The sequence below is a fragment of the Phoca vitulina genome, unplaced genomic scaffold (genome assembly GCF_004348235.1).
Source record: "Phoca vitulina isolate PV1807 unplaced genomic scaffold, GSC_HSeal_1.0 scaffold33, whole genome shotgun sequence".
NCBI lineage: Eukaryota > Metazoa > Chordata > Mammalia > Carnivora > Phocidae > Phoca > Phoca vitulina.
Window position 1 is genome coordinate 23,530,950 of NW_022589736.1, and position 14,993 is coordinate 23,545,942.

At 38.6% G+C, this 14,993-nt stretch overlaps 1 protein-coding gene across 1 annotated transcript in view; it reads left to right on the forward strand.

Moving 5' to 3' along the window:
• Positions 1-14,993, forward strand: part of ARMC3 (armadillo repeat containing 3) — a 90,833-nt gene that overhangs the window by 23,001 nt on the left and 52,839 nt on the right. The window contains exons 4-8 of the mRNA XM_032426041.1: positions 2,034-2,159; positions 7,446-7,514; positions 7,752-7,927; positions 10,385-10,579; positions 12,744-12,927. Of these exons, the coding sequence (XP_032281932.1) occupies positions 2,034-2,159; positions 7,446-7,514; positions 7,752-7,927; positions 10,385-10,579; positions 12,744-12,927 (750 nt within the window). The remainder of the gene's footprint in view (positions 1-2,033; positions 2,160-7,445; positions 7,515-7,751; positions 7,928-10,384; positions 10,580-12,743; positions 12,928-14,993) is intronic.

The window sequence follows — 14,993 nt, forward strand, 5'->3', positions numbered from 1 at the left end:
AAAATACATACGAGCAAGAGATTTGAACACACACTTCACCAAAGAGATATATGGATGGCATAAGTGTACCTTTTGCTCACCATCATTAGTTGTGAGGGAAATGCACATTAAAACCATGATGAAATACTACTTCACACCCTCTAAGATTACTATCATCAGAAAGATGGACAGATGTGTTGGTTAGGATGGGGAACTTCTGGAATTTTTGCATCCACTTTGGAACAGTTCGGCAGTTTCTCGAAAAGTTAAATGTACACCAACCATATATGATCCAGCCAAATCATGGTATATCCATATAATTGAATAGTAAATAACAATAAATAGGATGAACTATGATACATGCTACAACGTGGATTAATCTCAAAATAATTAGACTGAGTGAGAAAACCAGGCAATAACGAATTCATACTGCGTGATTATATAAAGTTCTGGGAAATGCAAAATAATGTATAGTAATAGGAGGAAGAGATCACAAGGTGTCAAGAGGGCACTTTTGGGGATATTAGATATGTTCTTCATGGTGGCACTTGGTTTCATGGGTGTTAAACACATGTCAAAACTTATCAAGTCGTTTTCTTTAAATATGTACAGTCTATTGTATGTCATCTCATTAAAGCTGTTAAAAAAGAATAAAAATAGATGTAAAAGATGACACAGGTTGTTAATTTTGCAAATCCTCTTCTGATCATAAAGTTATAATATATAGCATTATTTAAAAAAGAAGAAGAAGAAATATGTTTTAATGAAGAAATAATTCAAGTTAATAAAAGTAAATAAAAGTAATAAAAGTCTCAGAATGAAAATTTAAAGGAACTTTCAATTTTTATAACAATCTGATATATAAAATGTTTTTACTTAAGCATTAGTATCTTAAAATTTGTCTTAAATTAAGATTCATTTGACAAAATGTTTTCATCTAAGAAATTAAGTTTTAAATTTCCATAAAATGCAAATATTGGAAGATTTGAAAAGAAGTTTGTAAGAGTCAACAATGCGTATTTCAACATATTCTTACCAGGCAACAGATTTGACCATTTAGATCCAGGGCAATTCCATGGGCTCCACGAAGCTATAGTCCGTGTCTTATCAGAATGTGGACCTATAACTTAAAATATAAAATACTCTGATTTTATGAGAAAACTAAGGCAAGAAAAGTTAGAATGACTTTATTATACTCTCAAATTAATTTTGAAAGTGAAATCTGTATTTTCATTGCCTGTGAAATTGAAAAGCTGAAATTAATCAGGACCTAAGCATTATTCCTGACTTCGTAGAATGCTATCCTGCTCATCGAGATATGGACAAACTGCTTCTACAGTTAAGCAGGACTCTGGCCTTATCTGGCCTTCTGGTTCTGGGGCTTCTTGCCACAGCTAAGGAGTCCCCAGTGACCCCAGCCCTCCCCTCTGTGCGCATACCTTCATGCTAGCTGCAGGCATATCTTGCCTGACAAAATAGGAACTGTAACCCCGTTGGGTGAAAAATGAACCCCCTGAACTCACCCCACCATCCCACTTTAACTCAAAGTGGAGACTGTGTATGTTAATTAAGTCTTGTGATTAATTATGCCAATCCATGACTAGCACTATGCTAGGCACTGAGGATATGAGAGAATAGAACGGAAAGGGTGTCTGTCCTCATGAAAAATTAAAAGTTAGAGTGGAACAGGCAAAGTGTTCAAGGAGATCGCCAAGTGGTATGAAGAACGTAGACTAAAGAAGGATAAGAAAGGCTTGGATGTAGTGATAACATTAACATTACATAGGGTGGTCAGGGGAGACCCCTCTGAGCAGGTGCAGGGTGAGCTAAGAACTGAATGACAAGAGGAAGCCAGCTTTGTCGACAGCAGGAGGAAGGAGAACGGCTGTTGTCCAGGCTACCTGTGCTCTAAAGTTTATTCCGAGAGAAATATATGTGGAAGCAAAGAGGAATGTGAAAGGCAAATGGCAAATAAGAAATTAAAATGACACGAGGAAGAGTTTTGATGAGATTGATGCTATCCATGCATGATTTTATTTTACCTATGACATCAGGTGAAGAAAATAAAGCTACCCTCCTTGAACTTGGAGCTGTGGAACCCTTAACTAAACTGCTCACCCATGAAAACAAAATTGTAAGGAGAAATGCTACTATGATATTTGGAATCCTGACTTCTAACAGTAAGTGTCAACTTTTTAAAATTATCTAATAATCTCACATAATACATTATCTTTTTAAAATTTAATTTTAAGGGATTTGTTTGAATTTTATTTGAACTGACTTTAATGTTAACAAAAAGTTAAATGTGTATAATACAACAGATGTATGATTTCATATTTTAGGAGTTTTTTTTAAGTTTTATTTATTTATTTTAGAGAGAGAGCGCCAGCTGGTCGGGGGCGGGGAGGGGCAGAGGGAGAAGGAGAAAGAGGCAGAGAGGCAGACTCCCTGCTAAGCACAGAGCCAGATGCAGGGCTCCATCCCAGGATCCTGAGATCATGACCTGAGCCAAAACCAAGAGTCAGAGGCTAACCAGCTGAGCCACCAGGCACCCCAAGAGATATTTTTAAAATATAAAAATATGTGGAAATTTATCCATGCAAAAACTGTCAAAGTTGGTGATGTAGTATGTTCCAGTCTAACAAGTTGAAGGGCAATCATTGTCTCTTAAAATTAAAATAGATATTTTTCTTGAGTTAGCATAATATAATTTGTCTGCTTATATGTAAGCTACACTTCATATGTATGTCACAGTGAAAGTAGCCCAGGGTAAAGAGGTTTGATACATTTATTTATTTTTTGAAACTGCAAAAAATATATTTTGCCAAAAATAATTTTAGACATGTTTTTATTTCTTAAATCAGACCCATTACTTGCTTGAATATTTTCATATATTTAATATGGCAGAATAATAGCATTAGTTAAAACGTGCTATTATGTCTGTTAGAATATCAGTTTGACCAAAACCATGGCAATAAAGGCAGTCCCTGACTAATGAACAGGATGTGTTTTCCATTTGAAAGTCATTTTCATGTTATAATGGTAGGTTTTTTGAGTTAGCCAACAAAAGACTTCTGACTTTATAATAAAAAATGACATTCTTGGTAGAGACTGAATTCTAACATGAAACTCAGGCAGCTAGGAATAAACATGTCTCTCTCTCTCTCTCTCATGGCATGGGGCTAAAATTATCATATTTTCCCTCTCACCAGTCTCAGCAAAAACACAAGCAGTTTCCTCCCTCAGCTTCCGCCCCCCCCCACTTCACTTTCCTGAATCCTGTGTGAGACAGGGTGGGCCGGGGGCGGGGGGGGGTGGGGTGGCGGCGTACTCCTTATTCCATGGCGTCCATCAGGGACTGTGGCATTAGTCAGAGACAGGAAGATGGGAAGAGAAGGGCAAGGAGAGTTTTCTGTGGCATCTGTGCGATTTCAGCCTCAGCTGCAGAGATTGCATGAACAGCACCTGCAGTGTTGGGGGACAGATGGGGCTCCGTCAGGCAGCAACTGCCCCAGCTCGAACGGTGGCTGTTCTGTAAGGCAGGGGCTCGGCGGATGGCCGCAGGATGAAGACGGTTGTGGACAGAGGATGTTCCACCAACCCAGAATATGATACCAGTAGTCAACACTCACACAGCATTTACAATGTGCCAGGCACTGTTCTATATGCTATTTGTATATTGTCATTTAATGAGGTTGGTGCTATTATCGTTCCCTTTAGACATCAGGCAACTGAGGTACAGAGCAGTTAAATGAGGTAGTAATCATTTGTCTTGTGGAACCCTCATGAATTTATCTCAGGGGCTGCCTGTATACTAATTCTGCCATATTGAATGAGCCTTATTGAATGTATTTATAACCAAAAAAAGAGAAAATTAAAAATTTTCTTATGTTTTATTCTGTTTATACACCACAGAATTTGAGAACCAGTGGTGCTTTGTAACACGTCTTTTGCAATTCCTGCAATTCCTCATTTTAAAAATAGGAACGAGCTCTGAAGGGATTAGGTTCCTGGCGCAGTCACGCAGGTGGTTGGTGGAAGAGATGAGATCAGAGCTAGAATTAGAACTGTAGCCTGTGGCTCCTGCGTAGGGGGCTTTCTATTCATCAGATCTTCTCCGATCCTTAACATTAGTGCACATACTAAGGTTCTCCTTCTAAGTGATTTTGGGGGAGAATGCAGCTCGTTTGGAAAGGAGAGTTATAATTGCCTGAGTATACTTATATTTTCTAATTTAAGGTCTAGGTTTCTGTGACTTTCTTTCCTGTTTACTTTTGTTCTTAATTTCTGTTACTCATTTTAATTGAGTATTTCCATCTTCCAATATGTGAGGAGTTTATAACCTGTGAAGCCCTCCAAATTGTTTGCAGAATTTTCCTGAGCAGGATTTCTATATTGAATTTCATGAGTTTCTAAAGGAGTCTGTGACCCCAAAATATTGAGAATTACTGTTGTGTTTGAGGCTAAATGCAGTGGCGCTCAGACCTGTCGAGCCACACCTACAGGCTGGCCAGGCTGTGACCAGTGCTAGACGAGAGTGCGGTCTGCAACGACGAACCATAACACTGGAAAGAGTTTTGTTGTCTTGGTGGTTTCCAGTGAGCGTTTGGGTCTTACATGTGATGAATGAACCTCCAAGAGCTTTCTTTTGATTCCATGAATTGGGTGGAAAAAATTAAGCCATTATTGGACTGAACTCCTTGTCTATTTGAACTACCTGATGACATGGATAAACACATGGCATCCCCAACTGCTTGTGGAGTTCCTTTTTTGTTAATACAGCCAATACATTAATAGCTAGTGGTTCACTTTGCATACATGTCCAAGGTGACATGGGATAAAATATGAGCACGTAGTTATTTGCCTAAATCAAAAGGCATGTTTCCGGACGCATATGTAAATAAATGTACCTCTGCTGCTGCATGGTTAAATCATCTTTGGGCTGTTTTTAAATAACTGATTTTTCTTTAGAAATTTGTATCTTTACATGACTTTCATGTATCCAGTGATGTCACTATGTTCATAGAGGATGATCCAACAGAATGTTCCAGTAGAATGCCAGGTGCTAAAAGGATTGCTATGAGAGCAAACAAATCTTACTTTTTCTTCCTTTTCTTTTTTTCTGAAGTTACTGAGTTACATGCCCTTGCCAAGCCTGGGTCCTTCAAGACAGGCACTTAAATTACTTTGTTAAACCTTTTATTCAAAATGGAGCTGCTGTCTCCTTTTACCTGCCAGTTTGTATTTAGTTTGATGAGGCCATATAACAGAGACTCATTTAATGAAGTCAGCTAAAGAGAGCGTTCATCATGATCCTCGAAGCTCAGACTTTACATTACTTATGGCAATCTGAAGAGCTTGCCATCTTAAGAAATGGTTGATGTAAAAGAGTATACCGGGTCAAAAATAAATTAGATGGTCAATACTATGCAACCAAAACCTGTAAATAAGAATGCAATGAAAACAGATCACTTGAAGGTGCCCCAGGAAGTGAAGGTGCCGGCAGTTCTGGAACAATCTAAAATTGTAGGTGTCACACTGTTTAGCGAGAATGGGTTTATGTGGACCAACCACAAGTCAGAGTTTCTACTCAGCTGCCATATATGGGAGTCTGTTGAGAGAGAAGGGGACAGAGAGCAATATTGTTTTTAAAGTGTTGAAAATAGCTGCTTATCCCTTATTTTTATTATTTTTACTGATTTAACTGCAAGAAAAGAAAGATTTGTGGGGGGGCAATTTGGTGTCAAAAAGCAGAATAACAAATTGATCAGGTATGCCACCGATTTATAAGAACTGTCAGTGAAGCTGAATCAGCCGGTGAGCCAAGAGAAAATGGTTTAGTGGATAGATCTACTAGATGTATCACATTTGGCTAAATTCATATCAAGAAGGGCCTTTCACGGCACAGAAAATCCTCTGATGAGAACTTTGGACTTGTCAGGACAGACCAAGGGGTGATGGCACATACAGATGCAACAAGCTGGCTTCTCCCTGTAGGAGCAGGTCCTTCCTGCAGAGAAGAGGAGCAGAGAGCACATGGAGCATGAATGTTCCCGACATATTATTTTGTATATCGAATGGAGAATGAACTTAGATATCGAAAAGGCCAGAAATATTTTGCGTCAAGCATGTAAAAATAGACTGGTATGGCCTTCTCATTTTGAAAAATAGAGCCTGGACTCCTCACAGTGAGAAGAGAATAGAAACAGCTCTTCCAGAGGGTACCCATTCATATAGTTCGCCAAAACACCTGGAAGGATCTGAGTATTATGCCTTAACTTGGTTAATTCCCTGTCAAGGTGATACTGCTGTTTTTTGAACAAATGTTGACTGAAAACTAATGTCCTCCACTTTGGGACACTATACTTTCCAGAAGCTCTACTATTCTTTTGTACTTCAAGCTTACTCACATACATAGAGCTAGCTGTAAAGTTGCTGGCCCTCTTTAGCCATTTTGAACAGAAACAGAGAGCAGAAGTTTTGGTGGCTTGAAAGTCAAGTATACCGAGTGGTTAATGAGGAAAAATTCATCCAGAGACCATCCGCCTTAGCTGCTGCAGAGCGAAATTTTCCAAAATTCTGGTAATGCTAATTTTGGCTTACAAGTAAAAATAATTGACCAAGAAGAGAAACTACAAAAACTAAATTCATACCTATGCCTTATTTCTCAGAAAACAGGGGTTAAGGACGGCAGGAGAGAAGTAGGGGCAAACCTGCCTGGACTTAGTCTCGCATAAATAATATAAAAGTGAACTTTAAAAAAAATCAGTATACTTATCTTTTATCATTTTTGGCATCTCTGATAAGAAAATGGAATGCAAACAAGTTATATTCATCGAAAAGCCTGGGGATAATTCTCATGTGCATTCTGTACAAGTTTTATTAAAATCAAAATTTAAAAATACCCTTCCCAACAAAGCAACACAACAAAGAGTTTCTACTATATAATGAACAAATGTAGGGCACAGTAACTTGAATTTACTGATTATGTTCCAGGCATATTTTGCATTTTTCTGGTGTTTTGGAAGGTAGTATAGCTCAGTGATCAAGGAGCAGAAGCCAGAGTCTGTCTAGGGGCAGATAGACCTGGGCAAGCCACCTGGTCCCACCGTTCACTTGCTGTGTGATTTTGAGCCTCAGTTTCCTTTTTTTAATGTTTTTTTTTTTTTAGATTTTATTTATGTGAGAGAGAGAGAGAGAGCACAAGAGGGGGGAGGGTCAGAGGGAGAAGCAAACTCCCTGCTGAGCAGGGAGCCCTATGCGGAACTCGATCCCGGGGCTCCGGGATCATGACCTGAGCCGAAGGCAGTCGTTTAACCAACTGAGCCACCCAGGTGCCCCGAGCCTCAATTTCTTTATCTGTAAGATAGGTAATAATAAAGCCTACCTCATAAGGGACTATTTCAACAACATCACCATTATTATTATTATTAATAAACATTAATATTCTGTGTCTCCTTTTGTAGATGACATAAAAAAATTGTTAAGGGAGTTAGATGTCATGAATTCTGTCATTGCTCAGCTTGCTCCAGAAGGTAACTTTCCATCGTACATCTGTTTCAAAAGCGGGGCTGGTTTATTTTTCACATTGGGTTAAACTACTCATCGAAAATAGTTTATGTAGTATCAGTTGTGAATTGTCATTAAAATCTCTCAAACCAAGATGGGCTCCAACCAAGTAAGATTTGTGAAGCTTTGGTTTTCAAAACATGTTTTAAAGTAATGTTTGAGTAAGCCTTTTGCATACTTGTGTGTTTATCTCTGATGCGCAGAGGAAGTGGTTATCCATGAGTTTGCCAGTCTTTGCCTGGCAAACATGTCTGCAGAGTATACCGGCAAAGTGCAAATATTTGAGCATGGTGGCTTAGAGCCACTCATCAGACTGCTGGCCAGCCCAGACCCTGACGTGAAGAAGAACTCTACTGAGTGCATTTACAACTTGGTCCAGGTGAGAGTAATTTCTAAAAGTGTATTTTGACCATAGCTATTTATAGAATTTATTTCAGGATTGCTTTGCTATTTAGGGTCTTTTGTGGTTCCATACAAATTTTAGGATTGTTTGTTCTACCTCTGTGAAAAATGCTGTTGGTCTTTTGATAGGGATTGTATTAAATGTGTAGATTGTTTTGGGTAGTATAGACTTTGTTCTTCCAATCCATGAGTATGGGATGTCTTTCCTTTTCTTTATGTCCTCTTCAATTTCTTTCAGTGTTTTATACTTTCCAGAGTACAGGTCTATGAAAGGGCATTTTAGAAGTGTATTTAAATTTTGAAAGAATAGAATGGCTTGCAAATTAAAGCAGGATTATACTAGATGAATGTATTTCTTCTGCAAGAGGATATCTAATATATTGAACCAAGTTTGACTCAGGCAGTTATTTATTGACCTAACCTTGGTGATCTAAGCACATTGGGTGCAATATATGCCTTATTCAGTGTACCAACATTTTGGGTTAGACTTATTTATTGGTGAAGACCCAGTGAGTTGAGTATGCTGAACAGAATTCATTGTTCACAATTGGAAGATGCTATGTCCCTGAACTGTCTTCCTTAGTTATGGAAAGAAACAGCCTCCCTTGGCCTCTTCCCCCCCCTGTGCTATTCTGTGTCCCTGCCCCTGCTGCAGTTGCACAAGACACACACACTCACACCCACAGCAGGTCAGCTTCCTGACACTGGACAGCCTCCTCTGCTTCTTTCCCTGCTCAGGTTCCTGAACAATTCCCACACACACTTGATAAGCTTTAGATCAACTGAAGATACAAAAACACCATCTTAAATAGCCAGCAGTGGAGTATAAAAGGAAGAGATAGTGAAGATGAGGCCTCCGTTTCATGGAGAGGCAATGAGCTCATGCCCAAAGACAGCAAAGCATACCTACATTCCTGGCCTTAGAAGTTATTGCCACATGGCTGGGCACTCACTGGCTTCTACCCTTGCTCTTGCGAGGGAGACATGCTGAAGGAAGCTCAGCTGTTTACCTTCTCTCATTGCATAGGCCTAAATAACCCTGTCAATGTGTTAGTGTCTTTCATCTCAAGACTCCTCATAGCTTTTATTTCCCTGTATCTTTTTTTATCAAACAGAAATGAAAAGCTTGCCTTCACTATTCTTCAGAACAGAAGTATACTAGTTAATAACAGTATATTAATTTCCTTGGTTTACAACTTCATCATTGCAATCTCTTCCTCTGTTTTGTCTCATCTTCTTTTAAAGACACCATTCTTGGGGCGCCTGGGTGGCTCAGTCGTTAAGCGTCTGCCTTCGGTTGGGTCAAGATTCCGGGGTCCTGGGATCGAGCCCCGCATCAGGCTCCCTGCTCTGCAGGAAGCCTGCTTCTCCCTCTCCCACTACCCCTGCTTGTGTTCCCTCTCTCGCTGTATCTCTCTCTGTCAAATAAATAAATAAAATCTTTAAAAAAAAAAATAAAGACACCACTCCTTTGAAGACACCATTAAGTACCTACCTTACTCCACTATGACCTTATCTTAACTAATGACATCTACAATGACCCAATGTCCAAATAAGGTCACATTTTGAGGGTTAGGACTTCCAACTTATATTTTGGAAGGGACACAATTCAACCTATAACAAATAGCAACCCACAATTTTTATATCTGTAGGAAGCATTCATTGAAGAATGGATAGAGAAACCTAAGTTGTTAGTAGGGTTTTTCCACCTTTAATACTATTTTATATTTATGATGTTTTGATTTTAAGTGTCATGATTTAGCAGTCAGAGTTCAGGGGCTTTTCATGACTTTTTGCTCTGTTTTGTCCATTGCCGACCCCCAACTAGCCCTCTCCCCACCACTCACACACACAAAATTATAGACACACACTGTGGAGCAACTCATCTAGACTCTAATGACCCCTTGATATTCTAAATGTCTTAAATAAAGGTCATGTGTCTGAACTAAACCTGATAAAAATTTGTGTGCACAGGGTCTGCCAACAGCATTGAGTGCATGTAAGCATTTCATAAACATTCCATTCGAATAAAGATAATAAGGAATTGATGCCATCATTTCATTTTATCAAATACTATTTGAAACAAGGTACAGAGTGTGAAAAGAATTTGATTATGCACAGATTTATTGCAATGCTATTTGTAATAAAAGGAATTTGCCAGATAATAAAGAAACAGTAGAAACTGCAGAAGTCATAGATCACATCTATTTCCTGTTATTGACAATGTCTGCAGAGTTAAAATGAATATTTAGGTGTTGTCAGTTGAAGGTTTGCTTATTTTTTGTGTGAGGTATTTTGGAAGGGAATCTGGAATAAAAGATGGGAAATTTATAACTTATAATGTCCTTTGTTAGAAGATAGAGTTTTCCATTCTTGAGACTAACTGTATTTTGCTTTAAAAGTTACTTATTTGATCATTTGTATTTCATGGCAGGATTTTCAGTGTCGAGCTACACTTCAAGAACTAAATGCAGTCCCCCCTTTATTAGATCTCTTGAAGTCAGAATATCCAATTATTCAGTTGTTGGCTCTCAAAACCTTAGGTGTTATTACAAATGATAAGGAGGCACGGGCAATGCTAAGGGACAACCAAGGAATGGACCACCTTATTAAAATCCTAGAAACTAAGGTATTTATAACTTTCATTCAACTCTCTACAAGGAAATGTATCTCTTCTAAATGTTGTTATAAAATATGAATTAAAGAATATTTTAAAAAATGAAATTTTAATATATTTAGGCATAGTACTAAGTATAATGGACTAATTTGCTTATTGCTACATTGTTTATCAGCATGATTAAATCAGATTAATGATAGAGCCATTATAAAATAATTTTTTTAATCTTCTGGTTTAGAATTTTAAGATTTTTAAATTCTTGTTTAGGATCTTGTTTATGATTTCCCGAAATACCTAGAATTAGTCTTTTAAGCTTTATCGGCCATAGTTTTCTCAAAGGAAAAATAAGAAGAGTGATTTACTCCTCATTGTGGAGAGTAATCTGCTTCACTCAGTCTATTGACTTAAATATTATTTTCATCCAAAGAAATACTTTCACAGAAACATCTAGAATAATGTTTGACCAAATATCTGGATACCATGGCCTAGCCAAGTTAAAACATGAAAATTAATCATCATAAGTCCATCACTTATAAATTTGGCACTCATACACATCTCCTTAAATCATACTCAGTCTCCAAATAAAGGCAGTAGCAAGGTCCTACTTCTGCCTGGAATGATATAACTATCCTGTGTACAACCAAAACATACTAACCCTTTCTCCAGAAAAGGATGTAATGATATTTACTCTTCTCCTTGATATCCTGTAACTTAAATACTATGATATAAAATTAATGCTAATTTTTAAAGTTAGTACATCTTATGTTACCTAAGGGGATAAGAGAGGGGGAAAAAACAACGATATTTCATAATACACACATACACACTTATTTATAACAAAATAAGGAAGAAATACTCATGGCAGTTACAACCCTTTTGTCTATAGGTGGCCACATGGTGGTAGTTGGTATTTATAACTAACTTTCCTCCAATACACATTCCATATTCCCTTTGCCCTCAGCAAGCACTTTAGCTGGATGTGATTCTTTACCTGGTAGGGTGATCCATGTCTTCATTCCTGAGAGTCTGGGCCATTAGTAGTCCTGCCTGGATTCGGTAATTGTAGTTTTCCATTGACCTTAATCACAAAGCGTAGTAATACTAACAGACACCCTAAGGACTTCCTATATTCTAGATATAGTCTTCTTACCTCTACTGTGGAGTAGCAGTCCAATTTCCCATTGGTAACTGGGATCAGTCACCCCAGCAGGACTGTAACTCCCTTCTTTGCCTGCCTTAGAGGCATGGGGAGGCCAAAGTGGCTGGGTGGCAGTTTTAACTTCCAGTACAGTGGAAACATTGTTGTGTCTTTTGGTGGAAGCATTCTCCCCTTTGGAACTAAGACCTCTAGGCCAGCAGAGCATAAGGTCTGGGAGGCAGGAAGCAAAAATGTTGCTAATGGGTCCCTAGGGGTAATCATGAGTGCTGCCACACACATTTCCACCCCTTGATTCCGGGACTCGCCATCACTGGCTATGGGAGAAACGGCACCATATATTGGATGCTGATTCAGAACATAATAACCTCGTGGAGAACCTTGCCCAGGCCCCTGCAAGGTATTGCCACTTTGCTGACACGGTAACTAAGTCTTCAAAAGGCCATTCTGTCAAGCCAGCTGCTTCAGGATGGCGGGCATCATGGTAAGACAGGGAATTCCATGAGCATCCTGCCTGTGTTCCTCTCACTTTAAGGATTCCCACTTTAAACATCTCGCTCTTCGGGTAAGGCTGCAGTTTTCCACAGCGATGGGGATTCGGGAGATTCCTCAGGCAAGAGGGCCACAAACTTATAATACTTCCTCTACCAGTAGGAGATTTTAAGGAATACACTTTCCTTCAGCTTCTGTCTGCTTTTTCAAAGAATATTTTCTTCAGATTTTAAAATTGTTATTGGTAGGAGGTTGTATGAGCAACTTCACTTGGCTACCATTACTGGAAACGTCCAGTAATTATCTTTTATCTGTGGAACATTTTGGAGTAGGCGAAACAAGAAGAGATGGGGCAAATTGTGAGGGAGAGCGATGTTATGATCATAAACAAAACTGTTTCCTTGGACATCTGTCACAACAAAGTTAACAGCAGTACATTCTGACTGACCTTTGTCTTATAGTAAAATTTGGGAAGTATCAATCTCTTTTAGTACAATTTTCTAAAGTTGTGTTTGCTTTTATTATTAGGAATTGAATGACCTTCATATAGAAGCACTTTCCGTGATAGCAAATTGCCTTGAAGATATGGATACTTTGGTGCTCTTTCAGCAGACAGGGGGTCTTAAGAAGCTCCTCTCATTTGCAGAAAACTCTACAATTCCTGATATTCAGAAGAACGCAGCAAAAGCAATAACTAAAGCAGCTTATGATCGTATGTCTCATTTTATATAAACTAAGCACACATACTTCCTCTTTTATTCTTGATTTTGATTAGTACTAACAAGCACTGGAGTATTTGTCTGCTTTTAAGTGGTCATCTGAGAATAGTGCCATATTTGCTATTTGGGGCCAACATTCATCCTAATGCCAATGAGTAAAAGTAGAGATTGCTTTGTCAGGGATATAATAAACTCTATGATTTAATTGTGTTTTTTTAAGCAATTCATTCATAAATTAAGTTTTTAAGCCTTTATTTCTCTTGATTTTGAAATTTTACAGAATCCATACATTGTTTGTGATCCTGAAAATGTTGTTTCAATATGGAATGATATCTATACAGTAATTTCAACTTCAGCCGGAGACTAGCAGTGCCATGTGATATAGCTGTGAAAAATAATATGCTCATACTGTATACATAATACAATTTTCATTTCAGTGGCAAGCTATGTTGACATAAATCTGTAAAATATGAGAGATTAATTATATCACAAGCACTGAAGATGAAATTATAGTTCTAATTTATGTATATTTGGAGTATTTTATTTAATAAAAGAAGTGATTTTATTTTCCCCCTTCCACATCACTCCTCTTATAAATGATGACAGTTTTGACTAGTTTAAGTGATTTATATTCTAAACATATATACTCACATCTGTATATATGTCTGTGTATATATTATGGGAAACATTTCCTTCTCAATCCATACTGATTTCTTCAAGGCAGAGTTTTATTGCAGTAAGTCGAGTTTCACCATCCAGCACATAGTTAACATAGAGGGAACTTGCCAAATCTAGACAGGCTATAAAATTTAAGTTTTTAATACTGGAAAAAGTTGCTTGATTCAGTATTCTGTCATATGGAATTTAGACCTTATCAAACCTGATCAGTTCTGTTTTCCAACTTTCTCAGGACTTCTTAGCTATTTGAGACCAAAAGAAAGGGCAATGGCAAGACACGGACAATATCAGACCTAAAATTTTTGCAATTTCTCTTTTGTCTAGTGTGGCTGGACCATTTCAAGATGGTCGCAGCCCCTCTTGGGATAGTGAGTTTCATTACTCATCATGTGACGTAGCAGTGGGAAGAGCACTGGGTGGAGAGTCCCTGGTGGTCCAGTTCTACTGCTAGTCCCACTACTGGCACTGAGATGACCTAGGTTGTGACTATGAGTGAACCACAGCCTCTCTGGACCTATTTATTAATGATTTATTGAGCCCCCACTCTGTGTCAATAAACCCAGAACAGGCAAGGAAACAGGTGATCACACTGTAATGTTAAATGAGCTTGATGATAGAAGAACAGGATCACTTGGGGGGGCCACCTAATGTCAACTTGGATCAGATAGATCTTCCTGACATAGGTGATTTACAAGCTAGGACCTGAAGTAAATAATAGAAATTGGCTGGGCAAAGAAGGTCGTGGTGGGATGGGGAAGGATCACCAGAGCTCAAAGGAGAAGGAACGGTGTATAAAGGCCAGAGGAGAGACAGAGCATGGTAAATTCCAGAACTGAAAATTTTCAGAATGGCTCATGAATATAATGCAGCAGAAAACTGAAAGTGAAGGCTATAGAAGTAATGAGGAGCCAGATGCTAATGGGTGATAGAGGCCAAGTTAAGGACTTTGGACCTTATTTTGATGGCAACAAAGAGCCACTGAAGTGGCTTAGAAAGGTGAGGGACTATTACAGATATTTTTTAAAGAAAGAAGCCTCTTGCTGCAAAGTGGAGGAGAGATTAGAAGTGTGCAGGACCAGACCCAGAAAAGACCAGGAAGGGGATTGCTGTGGTAATCTAGGTGGAAGGTGAAAGTATCCAGAAACAGACATTTGCAAGGAGGACCACCAGCACAGTGCTTGGCACATTGGGAGGGCCCATAAGTGTTTGTTGACTGACTACATGGGTTGGAGGAGGAAGAAGGCGATGTCAAGGATAAGGCCAGGTTTCTGGCTGGGACGGCTGGAGGTAGAATGGTGCCATTCACTGAAATGGGGAACTCAAGAAGAGGAGCTGGTTTTGATGAAAGGAAAGGAAATGAGTTCTATTCTTTCAAAAATGG